General features: G+C 48.6%; 2 protein-coding genes across 2 annotated transcripts; both read left to right on the forward strand.

Moving 5' to 3' along the window:
• The first annotated feature begins 597 nt into the window (after nt 1–597).
• On the forward strand, nt 598–6,108 carry LOC138189438 (uncharacterized). The gene is made up of 2 exons (XM_069131488.1): nt 598–1,462; nt 2,252–6,108. The coding sequence occupies exons 1-2, from the start codon at nt 598–600 to the stop codon at nt 6,106–6,108; spliced, it is 4,722 nt and encodes a 1,573-aa protein (XP_068987589.1).
• A 1,152-nt stretch (nt 6,109–7,260) lies between these two features.
• Nucleotides 7,261–12,770, forward strand: LOC138189439 (uncharacterized). Its single transcript, XM_069131489.1, has 3 exons — nt 7,261–8,125; nt 8,915–11,874; nt 12,075–12,770. The coding sequence occupies exons 1-3, from the start codon at nt 7,261–7,263 to the stop codon at nt 12,768–12,770; spliced, it is 4,521 nt and encodes a 1,506-aa protein (XP_068987590.1).
• Nucleotides 12,771–14,429: the final 1,659 nt, after the last annotated feature.

Below are 14,429 nucleotides of genomic sequence, written 5' to 3' on the forward strand. Positions count from 1 at the left end.
AATTAGTAGAAAGAAAAACAACGTCGACGTGTAGCATCTAACTCTCCCGTCCACTAACATAAGAAATTCGACTGTACGAACTTTGCTCTATTATTCGTGTCTATCTCATATTCGTGCGACAAGTTGTTACTGACGATTTGTATCTACTCAACAGTGTAGTTTAAGTGTTGGAAATATATATTTTATAATTCTGTGAATCACAGTGTTATATAAACTTAATCACCCCTATTATCTTAACGGAAATCAGGGGATCGATCAACTCGTGGTGTCGATTAATATAATCGTAACGGGAATTTACGACTCCCGTTGACGTCTCTCCTCGCGATTGCGTCTCCCCGCGATTGGCCGAATTTACATGGTCCTTCGAGCCGGATTTTGCGCCATTAAAAAGTGCATTGACCCGTGACTATACAGTGTCGCGTGAAATCCACATTCCAACGACTTAAGCAACTAACCAAAGGAGCTGCCCTCGGAAAGGAACTCCTTCATCGCTCAGCACATACGCGAGCCCACACCGCACTGTAACGAGTAGCTACCGATTCCTAGATCAACGTCCATTTGATTAAGGTAAGCCCATTCCGATTATTAAATTCAAATATGGCTCAAGCTGAATCGATCAGCACGTTGCGGCGTAGACGAAGTGCCTTAGTCAGCCGATTTGCAACCACGAAGCGTCAACTCGAGGAATATGAAGAGTCTGAACGGGTAGACAAAAACTATCTAACAGCTTGCCGTAATTCGTTCGACGAAAATTGGCGAAAAATCTGCGCGGTGCAAGAGGAATTAGAAGTGTTAGATGAGGGGGAAATAGCTCGTGCAGATTCTTTATTGCGAGAGCATCATAGGATTGACGTACAGATCATGGACCTCTTCGACCGACTACCATCAGTCACCCCTTCGCCAACAAAGACCCGCGATCCATGCGTGAAACCGGAGACGAGACCAATCACTTTGCCAGAGGTCCGTTTACCTCAATTCGACGGTGCCCTCGAGAACTGGACCTATTTCTACGACACGTTCTTATCCACAGTGGATCGCAATGAGAACTTAACTAACGTCCAAAGGTTTCAACATCTACGCTCCTCTGTAACTGGACGGGCCGCACGGAGCATACAATCCTTAGAACTCACAGAGGCCAACTATCCCATCGCGCTCAACACACTGAAGGAGAAATTTAATTGTGCCCTCCGGATCTGTATGCGTCATTGGGAATTACTGCGCAGTTATCCCGAAATAAAAAGGGAAACTCCAGAAGCCATTGAAGATTTGCTGGAAACCGTCAGCGTAAATTTGAAATCGCTCGAAAAATTAGGGCAGCCTGTAACATCAGATATAGTGATTATCGAGTTGCTTGCATCGAAATTACCTTCGTCCAGCATGCGTAAATGGCAGCGCACGTTGCCAAACCAAGACGTGCCTTCCTATCAACATCTGATGGAATTTCTGAAAACACGGGCAAACGGTAATCAACTCCTTTCTAAATCAAAGGAAACGAAAGGATCAACCCACAAAAAACATCGTCATCGACAAAACGTACCGCGCGGCCGAACCTTTGCCACAACCAGCAAGACATTAGTGCGCCCGACCTGCAGCGGACCCCACGTACTCAGACATTGTAAGGTCTTCAAAGCCAAATCGGCGGTAGAACGCTTTCAAATCGTAAAAGGGGCAGCGTTATGTATAAACTGCCTAGGCAGCGGACATTCGCTGACACAGTGCACAGCGGGTTCGTGTCATATCTGCGGGCAACGACACAACACCTACCTACACCGAGAGCAAACGCAGATAATTCCACGTTCGTCGAGTAGTCAGTCATCTAGCAATCGGTCGTCCAGCAGTCGGTCGTCTAGCGGTCGGTCATCGAGCGGTCGGTCCTCGAGCGGTCGGTCATCGAGCGGTCGGTCGTCGAGCGGTCGGTCGTCGCGCAGTCGTTCATCGAGCGGTCGGTCGCCGGGCAGTCGTTCATCGCATAAACGATCTAAGAGACAATCCCCCCCGGGATCATCGAAGTCACGTTCGTATCATAAGTCCAGACGGACAACCGAATCATCCCGGAAGCATACATATTCGGCTCCTAAAGACTCGAAAGTTCCTGAGTCAAGCTCCCCACGGACCAAGGGCACCGCCATACACACCTTATCCAAGTCCCAACCCGAGCTAAACTGACTAGCTCAACAAACTACAAAAGGGTGGACCGAATGGGAAAATACATCTCCAAACGGCATACTACATCACGATCTACTGGTCACAGCACAGATCGATGTGCTAGACAAAAGGGCCTCACCAATCCGAGCCAGAGCATTGCTAGATACCGGATCTAGTATGAATTTCATGAGTGAGAAATTCGCAAAATCCCTCGGTATGAAACGAAGGAGATGTTCAGTCCCAATCGGCACCCTCGATGATTTGACGACAATTGCCAAGAGCCAGATCACGGCCACCATTGTTTCTATGGATGGCAAATATAAACGCATAGTAACGTTCTTAGTAATCCCAATAATATCGGCAGTCGTTCCAGATCAACCAATCGATAGGTCCGTCATCCAGCTACCCAAAAATATAAAATTAGCCGACCCAGCATTTCATCGACCAGGCCCGATCGACATATTATTGAGTTCGGGACCAACCTTAGCATCCTTTTGTGTCGGACAGATCAAATTATCCCAATCCACCGATACGGAGCTGTGTTTGCAAAAGACTCGATTCGGTTGGGTTATCGGGGGGAGCCCGCCAGCTCGCGCGGGGATCCATTCCTTTCACGTCACCACCACCGACCTACAAGCGGATCTCGCACGTTTTTGGGAAATCGATGAGGGACCACCTACCACGCATTTCTCAGAGGCGGAATTACAATGTGAGGAGTATTTCCGCAACCATGTCCAACGCAACAAGGAAGGGCGATACGTCGTCGCCCTGCCATTCAACGAGAAGCTTCCCACGCTGGGGACGTCAAGGTCCGTTGCCATGAGTAGACTCGCCTCGCTCCATCGCCGATTCCAACGCGACAAGCAATTCGAAGCCGCGTATAGTGCGGTGATCCAAGAGTATCTAGACTTGGGTCATATGACGAAGATCACGCCTGACCTTCCCACAACCAACGGTTATTATTTGCCTCATCACGGCGTGATAAAGGAATCGAGTGATACTACGAAACTCCGAGTTGTTTTCGACGGATCAGCAATCAGCACTACCAGAGTATCCCTCAACGACATGCTACATACAGGACCTAAATTACAGGAAGATCTAATTGAAATTCTATTGAGATTCCGGTCGCATCAATATGTTCTAACGGGTGACATTGAGAAGATGTATCGACAAATCCTCGTACGTCCAGAAGATCGTAAATATCAACTCATTCTATGGCGTAATTCCAACGGGGAGGTCGATACATATCAACTTAACACCGTGACGTTCGGACTATCAGCTGCCCCATACTTGGCCCTCCGATGCCTCAAACAATTAGCAGAAGACGAAGGACATCGATTCCCGCGAGCAGCAGCGGTTGTGCAGCGCGATTTTTATGTCGACGATGCCCTCACTGGAGCCGACACAAAAGAAGAATTACTATCGGTAAGACACGAACTCACAGACCTTCTCAGATCGGCCGGCTTACATATCCGGGAATGGGCATCCAATGACAAGGACATATTGCGAGGACTAACAGAAAGAGATACCAATAGAAGGCTACAATTGGGCGAGTCACAGACGTTGAAGACCTTAGGCATTTATTGGGATTCTCAGGAAGACGCAATCCTTTACTCAGTTGAACCCACAGCGACCATCACTCGAGTCACTAAACGATCAATGAGTTCGGTGATAGCCCGAATCTATGATCCACTTGGTTTGCTCGCGCCAGTGATTGTCAAAGCAAAAATATTGCTTCAACGCGTCTGGGCATTAAAAATTGATTGGGACGAATCCCTACCAGCAGAGTTGCATACTGAATGGGATCGATATCATATCCAACTACCCTTGCTTAATGATATTCGGTTCCCTCGTAAAACCATAATCAAGGCAGCTAATCATATAGAGCTGCACGGTTTCTGCGACGCCAGTGAAAGGGCATACGGAGCATGTGTCTATCTACGCAGCACCAATCCGGAGGGACACACACAAACTCAGATACTCACGGCTCGATCTAAGGTCGCGCCACTAAAATCGTTGACAATCCCACGACTCGAGTTAAGCGGAGCATTACTCCTCGCCTCACTTATGTCCCTGATAAAGAAGTCCCTCAATATAAAGATTTCTCGCACTGTGTATTGGACGGATTCTACTATAGTGCTTCAGTGGATCAAGTCCTCGCCACACATGTTGAAAACCTTCGTGGCGAACCGCGTAGCCGAGATCCAGACGAAAACAAACATCGACGATTGGCGTCATGTGCCCACCAACGATAATCCAGCAGATCTCATCTCCCGCGGGCAGACTCCCAAGGAATTTCTGCGCCCGACCATCTGGAAAAACGGACCCGAATGGCTCAAACAACAAGAGGAAAACTGGCCGATCTGGATACCCACGACGCTGGGAGAACTCCCAGAACAAAAGAAGACGATATGTCTAACAACTAGTACCATCGACAACACACTCCTCCATGGATATTCATCCTGGACAAGACTAATAAGAGTCGTCTCTTGGTGTCTTCGATGGAAATATAAGCAGAACCGATCCTCCCATCTAACAACGGACGAATTAACCACCGCACATAATAAATTGATCAAGATAATCCAATCCCGACACTTCGCAGCGGAGATTCGGATACTGCAGAAAGATCGAAGCAAGGATGTTGGAGGAAAACTACAGCCACTAAATCCATTCCTCGACGAAGAGGGGATACTACGCGTCGGAGGACGACTGACCAACTCTGCTATCCCATTCAGGCAAAAGCATCCAATTATTTTGCCGAAATCGACAATTACCGAGATCATTATAAACGAAGAACATCGAAACAACCACCACACAGGGACACAAGCTACATTATACGCCGTGAGACTACGCTATTGGCCGATCGACGGCCGTAGCCAAGTGTGGCGCACTATCAAAAGGTGCGTCCGTTGCTGCAGAGCTAATCCTCCACCAGTAGAGTACTTGATGGGGGATTTACCAGAGGCGCGTATTACCGAATCGCGCCCGTTTACGAACGTCGGAATCGACTACTGCGGTCCGCTCTATATCAAAGAGAGAAGGAATCGTAACCGCAGTAAAGTCAAGGTATACGTTGCCATATTCGTATGTCTAGCAACAAAAGCCGTCCACATCGAGTTAGTCAGCGATCTAACTACCGACGCATTCCTAGCCGTTCTACGCCGATTCATCTCCCGAAGAGGATACTGCGCAACCATCCTCACCGACAATGGCACCAATTTCGTCGGAGCTAATCGGGAATTACAAGAACTCCGAACCCTATTACAGTCCGACGACCACAAGGAAAAGGTGCAGAATTTTCTCGCCGACCGACAGATACAATGGCGTTTCAACCCCCCAAACTCACCACATTTTGGCGGTTTATGGGAAGCCGCCGTAAAATCGTTCAAACGTCACCTCATCCGCGTCGTCGGCACGGAGCTCTTGACCTTTGAACACCTTAACACCCTTGTGATTGAGATTGAAGCAATTCTCAATTCACGTCCACTGACTCCCATCTCGTCCGATCCGAAAGATCCCCCTGTCCTCACTCCCGGTCACTTTCTAATCGGCGATACATTAACGAGTTTACGGGAGCGTGATTTCAGGACAGTTCCATCAGGCCGGCTATCTAGTTGGCAGCGCATCCACCAGATCAAGCAGTACTTCTGGAGCAGGTGGAATCGAGAGTACCTCAACGAGCTGACCCGCCGCAACAAATGGGACAAGGGAAAACACGACATCCGTGAAGGCACCGTCGTAATCCTCAGGGAGGATAACGTCCCATCCATGCAGTGGCCTTTGGGCCGCGTAATCAAAGTCCATCCAGGAGCCGACGGAATCATACGGACCGCTACCGTGCAGACGGCAACGAGTATCCTGGACCGTGGTGTCAAAAGATTGGTCCCCTTACCCATTCAACCAGAAACAGATGAATCCGAGCATCAACCCGGAGCGAAGGAAATGGACAAACGACGCACCTGACTCCACAGGCAGAATTTGATCGGTGCCCTCTCAACGGGGGGAGGATGTTACGTCGCCTAAAACATCTGCGCTGCATCTCTCGCGACCGGCCAGCCGACGGCCTGCGTAACGTCATTTCGACCCTCAATAAACCTGAGGACCGACCATAACTTTCTCTTGCATTCTGTACACATGTATCTGCATTCCATCCGTCGTCCTGAAAGTTTTCTTAAGGCTAGAAATATTTGCGACGCACATCTGGTTTTTTAGAGAGGTCCTTGGGTTTATTAGGCGCAATCAAAAATGCGGAGAAAGCGGGTACGCGCCCATTAGGAAAAACCAAACATCTGTCTAACAGAACAGGCTGAGTTTTCCCATGTGCAAGGTCATTTATGAACCACGTTGGTAGGAGGACTCCGACTCACTCCTTCAGGTTTCAGCATGGGTCACAGCCAATCGACATCGCGGATCGTTGCCCTCACTTTTCCTGACGAACAACGTGAATAACGAATCCGCGTTCTTCATGCAAAGGGCACACCCACACCGAGCTTTCTTCCGTGCTAGCCTAAGGGCGACAATTAGTAGAAAGAAAAACAACGTCGACGTGTAGCATCTAACTCTCCCGTCCACTAACATACGAAATTCGACTGTACGAACTTTGCTCTATTATTCGTGTCTATCTCATATTCGTGCGACAAGTTGTTACTGACGATTTGTATCTACTCAACAGTGTAGTTTAAGTGTTGGAAATATATATTTTATAATTCTGTGAATCACAGTGTTATATAAACTTAATCACCCCTATTATCTTAACGGAAATCAGGGGATCGATCAACTCGTGGTGTCGATTAATATAATCGTAACGGGAATTTACGACTCCCGTTGACGTCTCTCCTCGCGATTGCGTCTCCCCGCGATTGGCCGAATTTACATGGTCCTTCGAGCCGGATTTTGCGCCATTAAAAAGTGCATTGACCCGTGACTATACAGTGTCGCGTGAAATCCACATTCCAACGACTTAAGCAACTAACCAAAGGAGCTGCCCTCGGAAAGGAACTCCTTCATCGCTCAGCACATACGCGAGCCCACACCGCACTGTAACGAGTAGCTACCGATTCCTAGATCAACGTCCATTTGATTAAGGTAAGCCCATTCCGATTATTAAATTCAAATATGGCTCAAGCTGAATCGATCAGCACGTTGCGGCGTAGACGAAGTGCCTTAGTCAGCCGATTTGCAACCACGAAGCGTCAACTCGAGGAATATGAAGAGTCTGAACGGGTAGACAAAAACTATCTAACAGCTTGCCGTAATTCGTTCGACGAAAATTGGCGAAAAATCTGCGCGGTGCAAGAGGAATTAGAAGTGTTAGATGAGGGGGAAATAGCTCGTGCAGATTCTTTATTGCGAGAGCATCATAGGATTGACGTACAGATCATGGACCTCTTCGACCGACTACCATCAGTAACCCCTTCGCCAACAAAGACCCGCGATCCATGCGTGAAACCGGAGACGAGACCAATCACTTTGCCAGAGGTCCGTTTACCTCAATTCGACGGTGCCCTCGAGAACTGGACCTATTTCTACGACACGTTCTTATCCACAGTGGATCGCAATGAGAACTTAACTAACGTCCAAAGGTTTCAACATCTACGCTCCTCTGTAACTGGACGGGCCGCACGGAGCATACAATCCTTAGAACTCACAGAGGCCAACTATCCCATCACGCTCAACACACTGAAGGAGAAATTTAATTGTGCCCTCCGGATCTGTATGCGTCATTGGGAATTACTGCGCAGTTATCCCGAAATAAAAAGGGAAACTCCAGAAGCCATTGAAGATTTGCTGGAAACCGTCAGCGTAAATTTGAAAGCGCTCGAAAAATTAGGGCAGCCTGTAACATCAGATATAGTGATTATCGAGTTGCTTGCATCGAAATTACCTTCGTCCAGCATGCGTAAATGGCAGCGCACGTTGCCAAACCAAGACGTGCCTTCCTATCAACATCTGATGGAATTTCTGAAAACACGGGCAAACGGTAATCAACTCCTTTCTAAATCAAAGGAAACGAAAGGATCAACCCACAAAAAACATCGTCATCGACAAAACGTACCGCGCGGCCGAACCTTTGCCACAACCAGCAAGACATTAGTGCGCCCGACCTGCAGCGGACCCCACGTACTCAGACATTGTAAGGTCTTCAAAGCCAAATCGGCGGTAGAACGCTTTCAAATCGTAAAAGGGGCAGCGTTATGTATAAACTGCCTAGGCAGCGGACATTCGCTGACACAGTGCACAGCGGGTTCGTGTCATATCTGCGGGCAACGACACAACACCTACCTACACCGAGAGCAAACGCAGATAATTCCACGTTCGTCGAGTAGTCAGTCATCTAGCAATCGGTCGTCCAGCAGTCGGTCGTCTAGCGGTCGGTCATCGAGCGGTCGGTCCTCGAGCGGTCGGTCATCGAGCGGTCGGTCGTCGAGCGGTCGGTCGTCGCGCAGTCGTTCATCGAGCGGTCGGTCGCCGGGCAGTCGTTCATCGCATAAACGATCTAAGAGACAATCCCCCCCGGGATCATCGAAGTCACGTTCGTATCATAAGTCCAGACGGACAACCGAATCATCCCGGAAGCATACATATTCGGCTCCTAAAGACTCGAAAGTTCCTGAGTCAAGCTCCCCACGGACCAAGGGCACCGCCATACACACCTTATCCAAGTCCCAACCCGAGCTAAACTGACTAGCTCAACAAACTACAAAAGGGTGGACCGAATGGGAAAATACATCTCCAAACGGCATACTACATCACGATCTACTGGTCACAGCACAGATCGATGTGCTAGACAAAAGGGCCTCACCAATCCGAGCCAGAGCATTGCTAGATACCGGATCTAGTATGAATTTCATGAGTGAGAAATTCGCAAAATCCCTCGGTATGAAACGAAGGAGATGTTCAGTCCCAATCGGCACCCTCGATGATTTGACGACAATTGCCAAGAGCCAGATCACGGCCACCATTGTTTCTATGGATGGCAAATATAAACGCATAGTAACGTTCTTAGTAATCCCAATAATATCGGCAGTCGTTCCAGATCAACCAATCGATAGGTCCGTCATCCAGCTACCCAAAAATATAAAATTAGCCGACCCAGCATTTCATCGACCAGGCCCGATCGACATATTATTGAGTTCGGGACCAACCTTAGCATCCTTTTGTGTCGGACAGATCAAATTATCCCAATCCACCGATACGGAGCTGTGTTTGCAAAAGACTCGATTCGGTTGGGTTATCGGGGGGAGCCCGCCAGCTCGCGCGGGGATCCATTCCTTTCACGTCACCACCACCGACCTACAAGCGGATCTCGCACGTTTTTGGGAAATCGATGAGGGACCACCTACCACGCATTTCTCAGAGGCGGAATTACAATGTGAGGAGTATTTCCGCAACCATGTCCAACGCAACAAGGAAGGGCGATACGTCGTCGCCCTGCCATTCAACGAGAAGCTTCCCACGCTGGGGACGTCAAGGTCCGTTGCCATGAGTAGACTCGCCTCGCTCCATCGCCGATTCCAACGCGACAAGCAATTCGAAGCCGCGTATAGTGCGGTGATCCAAGAGTATCTAGACTTGGGTCATATGACGAAGATCACGCCTGACCTTCCCACAACCAACGGTTATTATTTGCCTCATCACGGCGTGATAAAGGAATCGAGTGATACTACGAAACTCCGAGTTGTTTTCGACGGATCAGCAATCAGCACTACCAGAGTATCCCTCAACGACATGCTACATACAGGACCTAAATTACAGGAAGATCTAATTGAAATTCTATTGAGATTCCGGTCGCATCAATATGTTCTAACGGGTGACATTGAGAAGATGTATCGACAAATCCTCGTACGTCCAGAAGATCGTAAATATCAACTCATTCTATGGCGTAATTCCAACGGGGAGGTCGATACATATCAACTTAACACCGTGACGTTCGGACTATCAGCTGCCCCATACTTGGCCCTCCGATGCCTCAAACAATTAGCAGAAGACGAAGGACATCGATTCCCGCGAGCAGCAGCGGTTGTGCAGCGCGATTTTTATGTCGACGATGCCCTCACTGGAGCCGACACAAAAGAAGAATTACTATCGGTAAGACACGAACTCACAGACCTTCTCAGATCGGCCGGCTTACATATCCGGGAATGGGCATCCAATGACAAGGACATATTGCGAGGACTAACAGAAAGAGATACCAATAGAAGGCTACAATTGGGCGAGTCACAGACGTTGAAGACCTTAGGCATTTATTGGGATTCTCAGGAAGACGCAATCCTTTACTCAGTTGAACCCACAGCGACCATCACTCGAGTCACTAAACGATCAATGAGTTCGGTGATAGCCCGAATCTATGATCCACTTGGTTTGCTCGCGCCAGTGATTGTCAAAGCAAAAATATTGCTTCAACGCGTCTGGGCATTAAAAATTGATTGGGACGAATCCCTACCAGCAGAGTTGCATACTGAATGGGATCGATATCATATCCAACTACCCTTGCTTAATGATATTCGGTTCCCTCGTAAAACCATAATCAAGGCAGCTAATCATATAGAGCTGCACGGTTTCTGCGACGCCAGTGAAAGGGCATACGGAGCATGTGTCTATCTACGCAGCACCAATCCGGAGGGACACACACAAACTCAGATACTCACGGCTCGATCTAAGGTCGCGCCACTAAAATCGTTGACAATCCCACGACTCGAGTTAAGCGGAGCATTACTCCTCGCCTCACTTATGTCCCTGATAAAGAAGTCCCTCAATATAAAGATTTCTCGCACTGTGTATTGGACGGATTCTACTATAGTGCTTCAGTGGATCAAGTCCTCGCCACACATGTTGAAAACCTTCGTGGCGAACCGCGTAGCCGAGATCCAGACGAAAACAAACATCGACGATTGGCGTCATGTGCCCACCAACGATAATCCAGCAGATCTCATCTCCCGCGGGCAGACTCCCAAGGAATTTCTGCGCCCGACCATCTGGAAAAACGGACCCGAATGGCTCAAACAACAAGAGGAAAACTGGCCGATCTGGATACCCACGACGCTGGGAGAACTCCCAGAACAAAAGAAGACGATATGTCTAACAACTAGTACCATCGACAACACACTCCTCCATGGATATTCATCCTGGACAAGACTAATAAGAGTCGTCTCTTGGTGTCTTCGATGGAAATATAAGCAGAACCGATCCTCCCATCTAACAACGGACGAATTAACCACCGCACATAATAAATTGATCAAGATAATCCAATCCCGACACTTCGCAGCGGAGATTCGGATACTGCAGAAAGATCGAAGCAAGGATGTTGGAGGAAAACTACAGCCACTAAATCCATTCCTCGACGAAGAGGGGATACTACGCGTCGGAGGACGACTGACCAACTCTGCTATCCCATTCAGGCAAAAGCATCCAATTATTTTGCCGAAATCGACAATTACCGAGATCATTATAAACGAAGAACATCGAAACAACCACCACACAGGGACACAAGCTACATTATACGCCGTGAGACTACGCTATTGGCCGATCGACGGCCGTAGCCAAGTGTGGCGCACTATCAAAAGGTGCGTCCGTTGCTGCAGAGCTAATCCTCCACCAGTAGAGTACTTGATGGGGGATTTACCAGAGGCGCGTATTACCGAATCGCGCCCGTTTACGAACGTCGGAATCGACTACTGCGGTCCGCTCTATATCAAAGAGAGAAGGAATCGTAACCGCAGTAAAGTCAAGGTATACGTTGCCATATTCGTATGTCTAGCAACAAAAGCCGTCCACATCGAGTTAGTCAGCGATCTAACTACCGACGCATTCCTAGCCGTTCTACGCCGATTCATCTCCCGAAGAGGATACTGCGCAACCATCCTCACCGACAATGGACCAATTTCGTCGGAGCTAATCGGGAATTACAAGAACTCCGAACCCTATTACAGTCCGACGACCACAAGGAAAAGGTGCAGAATTTTCTCGCCGACCGACAGATACAATGGCGTTTCAACCCCCCAAACTCACCACATTTTGGCGGTTTATGGGAAGCCGCCGTAAAATCGTTCAAACGTCACCTCATCCGCGTCGTCGGCACGGAGCTCTTGACCTTTGAACACCTTAACACCCTTGTGATTGAGATTGAAGCAATTCTCAATTCACGTCCACTGACTCCCATCTCGTCCGATCCGAAAGATCCCCCTGTCCTCACTCCCGGTCACTTTCTAATCGGCGATACATTAACGAGTTTACGGGAGCGTGATTTCAGGACAGTTCCATCAGGCCGGCTATCTAGTTGGCAGCGCATCCACCAGATCAAGCAGTACTTCTGGAGCAGGTGGAATCGAGAGTACCTCAACGAGCTGACCCGCCGCAACAAATGGGACAAGGGAAAACACGACATCCGTGAAGGCACCGTCGTAATCCTCAGGGAGGATAACGTCCCATCCATGCAGTGGCCTTTGGGCCGCGTAATCAAAGTCCATCCAGGAGCCGACGGAATCATGCGGACCGCTACCGTGCAGACGGCAACGAGTATCCTGGACCGTGGTGTCAAAAGATTGGTCCCCTTACCCATTCAACCAGAAACAGATGAATCCGAGCATCAACCCGGAGCGAAGGAAATGGACAAACGACGCACCTGACTCCACAGGCAGAATTTGATCGGTGCCCTCTCAACGGGGGGAGGATGTTACGTCGCCTAAAACATCTGCGCTGCATCTCTCGCGACCGGCCAGCCGACGGCCTGCGTAACGTCATTTCGACCCTCAATAAACCTGAGGACCGACCATAACTTTCTCTTGCATTCTGTACACATGTATCTGCATTCCATCCGTCGTCCTGAAAGTTTTCTTAAGGCTAGAAATATTTGCGACGCACATCTGGTTTTTTAGAGAGGTCCTTGGGTTTATTAGGCGCAATCAAAAATGCGGAGAAAGCGGGTACGCGCCCATTAGGAAAAACCAAACATCTGTCTAACAGAACAGGCTGAGTTTTCCCATGTGCAAGGTCATTTATGAACCACGTTGGTAGGAGGACTCCGACTCACTCCTTCAGGTTTCAGCATGGGTCACAGCCAATCGACATCGCGGATCGTTGCCCTCACTTTTCCTGACGAACAACGTGAATAACGAATCCGCGTTCTTCATGCAAAGGGCACACCCACACCGAGCTTTCTTCCGTGCTAGCCTAAGGGCGACAATTAGTAGAAAGAAAAACAACGTCGACGTGTAGCATCTAACTCTCCCGTCCACTAACATAAGAAATTCGACTGTACGAACTTTGCTCTATTATTCGTGTCTATCTCATATTCGTGCGACAAGTTGTTACTGACGATTTGTATCTACTCAACAGTGTAGTTTAAGTGTTGGAAATATATATTTTATAATTCTGTGAATCACAGTGTTATATAAACTTAATCACCCCTATTATCTTAACGGAAATCAGGGGATCGATCAACTCGTGGTGTCGATTAATATAATCGTAACGGGAATTTACGACTCCCGTTGACGTCTCTCCTCGCGATTGCGTCTCCCCGCGATTGGCCGAATTTACATGGTCCTTCGAGCCGGATTTTGCGCCATTAAAAAGTGCATTGACCCGTGACTATACAGTGTCGCGTGAAATCCACATTCCAACGACTTAAGCAACTAACCAAAGGAGCTGCCCTCGGAAAGGAACTCCTTCATCGCTCAGCACATACGCGAGCCCACACCGCACTGTAACGAGTAGCTACCGATTCCTAGATCAACGTCCATTTGATTAAGGTAAGCCCATTCCGATTATTAAATTCAAATATGGCTCAAGCTGAATCGATCAGCACGTTGCGGCGTAGACGAAGTGCCTTAGTCAGCCGATTTGCAACCACGAAGCGTCAACTCGAGGAATATGAAGAGTCTGAACGGGTAGACAAAAACTATCTAACAGCTTGCCGTAATTCGTTCGACGAAAATTGGCGAAAAATCTGCGCGGTGCAAGAGGAATTAGAAGTGTTAGATGAGGGGGAAATAGCTCGTGCAGATTCTTTATTGCGAGAGCATCATAGGATTGACGTACAGATCATGGACCTCTTCGACCGACTACCATCAGTAACCCCTTCGCCAACAAAGACCCGCGATCCATGCGTGAAACCGGAGACGAGACCAATCACTTTGCCAGAGGTCCGTTTACCTCAATTCGACGGTGCCCTCGAGAACTGGACCTATTTCTACGACACGTTCTTATCCACAGTGGATCGCAATGAGAACTTAACTAACGTCCAAAGGTTTCGACATCTACGCTCCTCTGTAACTGGACGGGCCGCA

The sequence above is a fragment of the Bombus flavifrons genome, unplaced genomic scaffold, assembly GCF_040668555.2.
Source record: "Bombus flavifrons isolate JBK064 unplaced genomic scaffold, iyBomFlav1_principal scaffold0042, whole genome shotgun sequence".
NCBI classification, from domain to species: Eukaryota; Metazoa; Arthropoda; class Insecta; order Hymenoptera; family Apidae; genus Bombus; species Bombus flavifrons.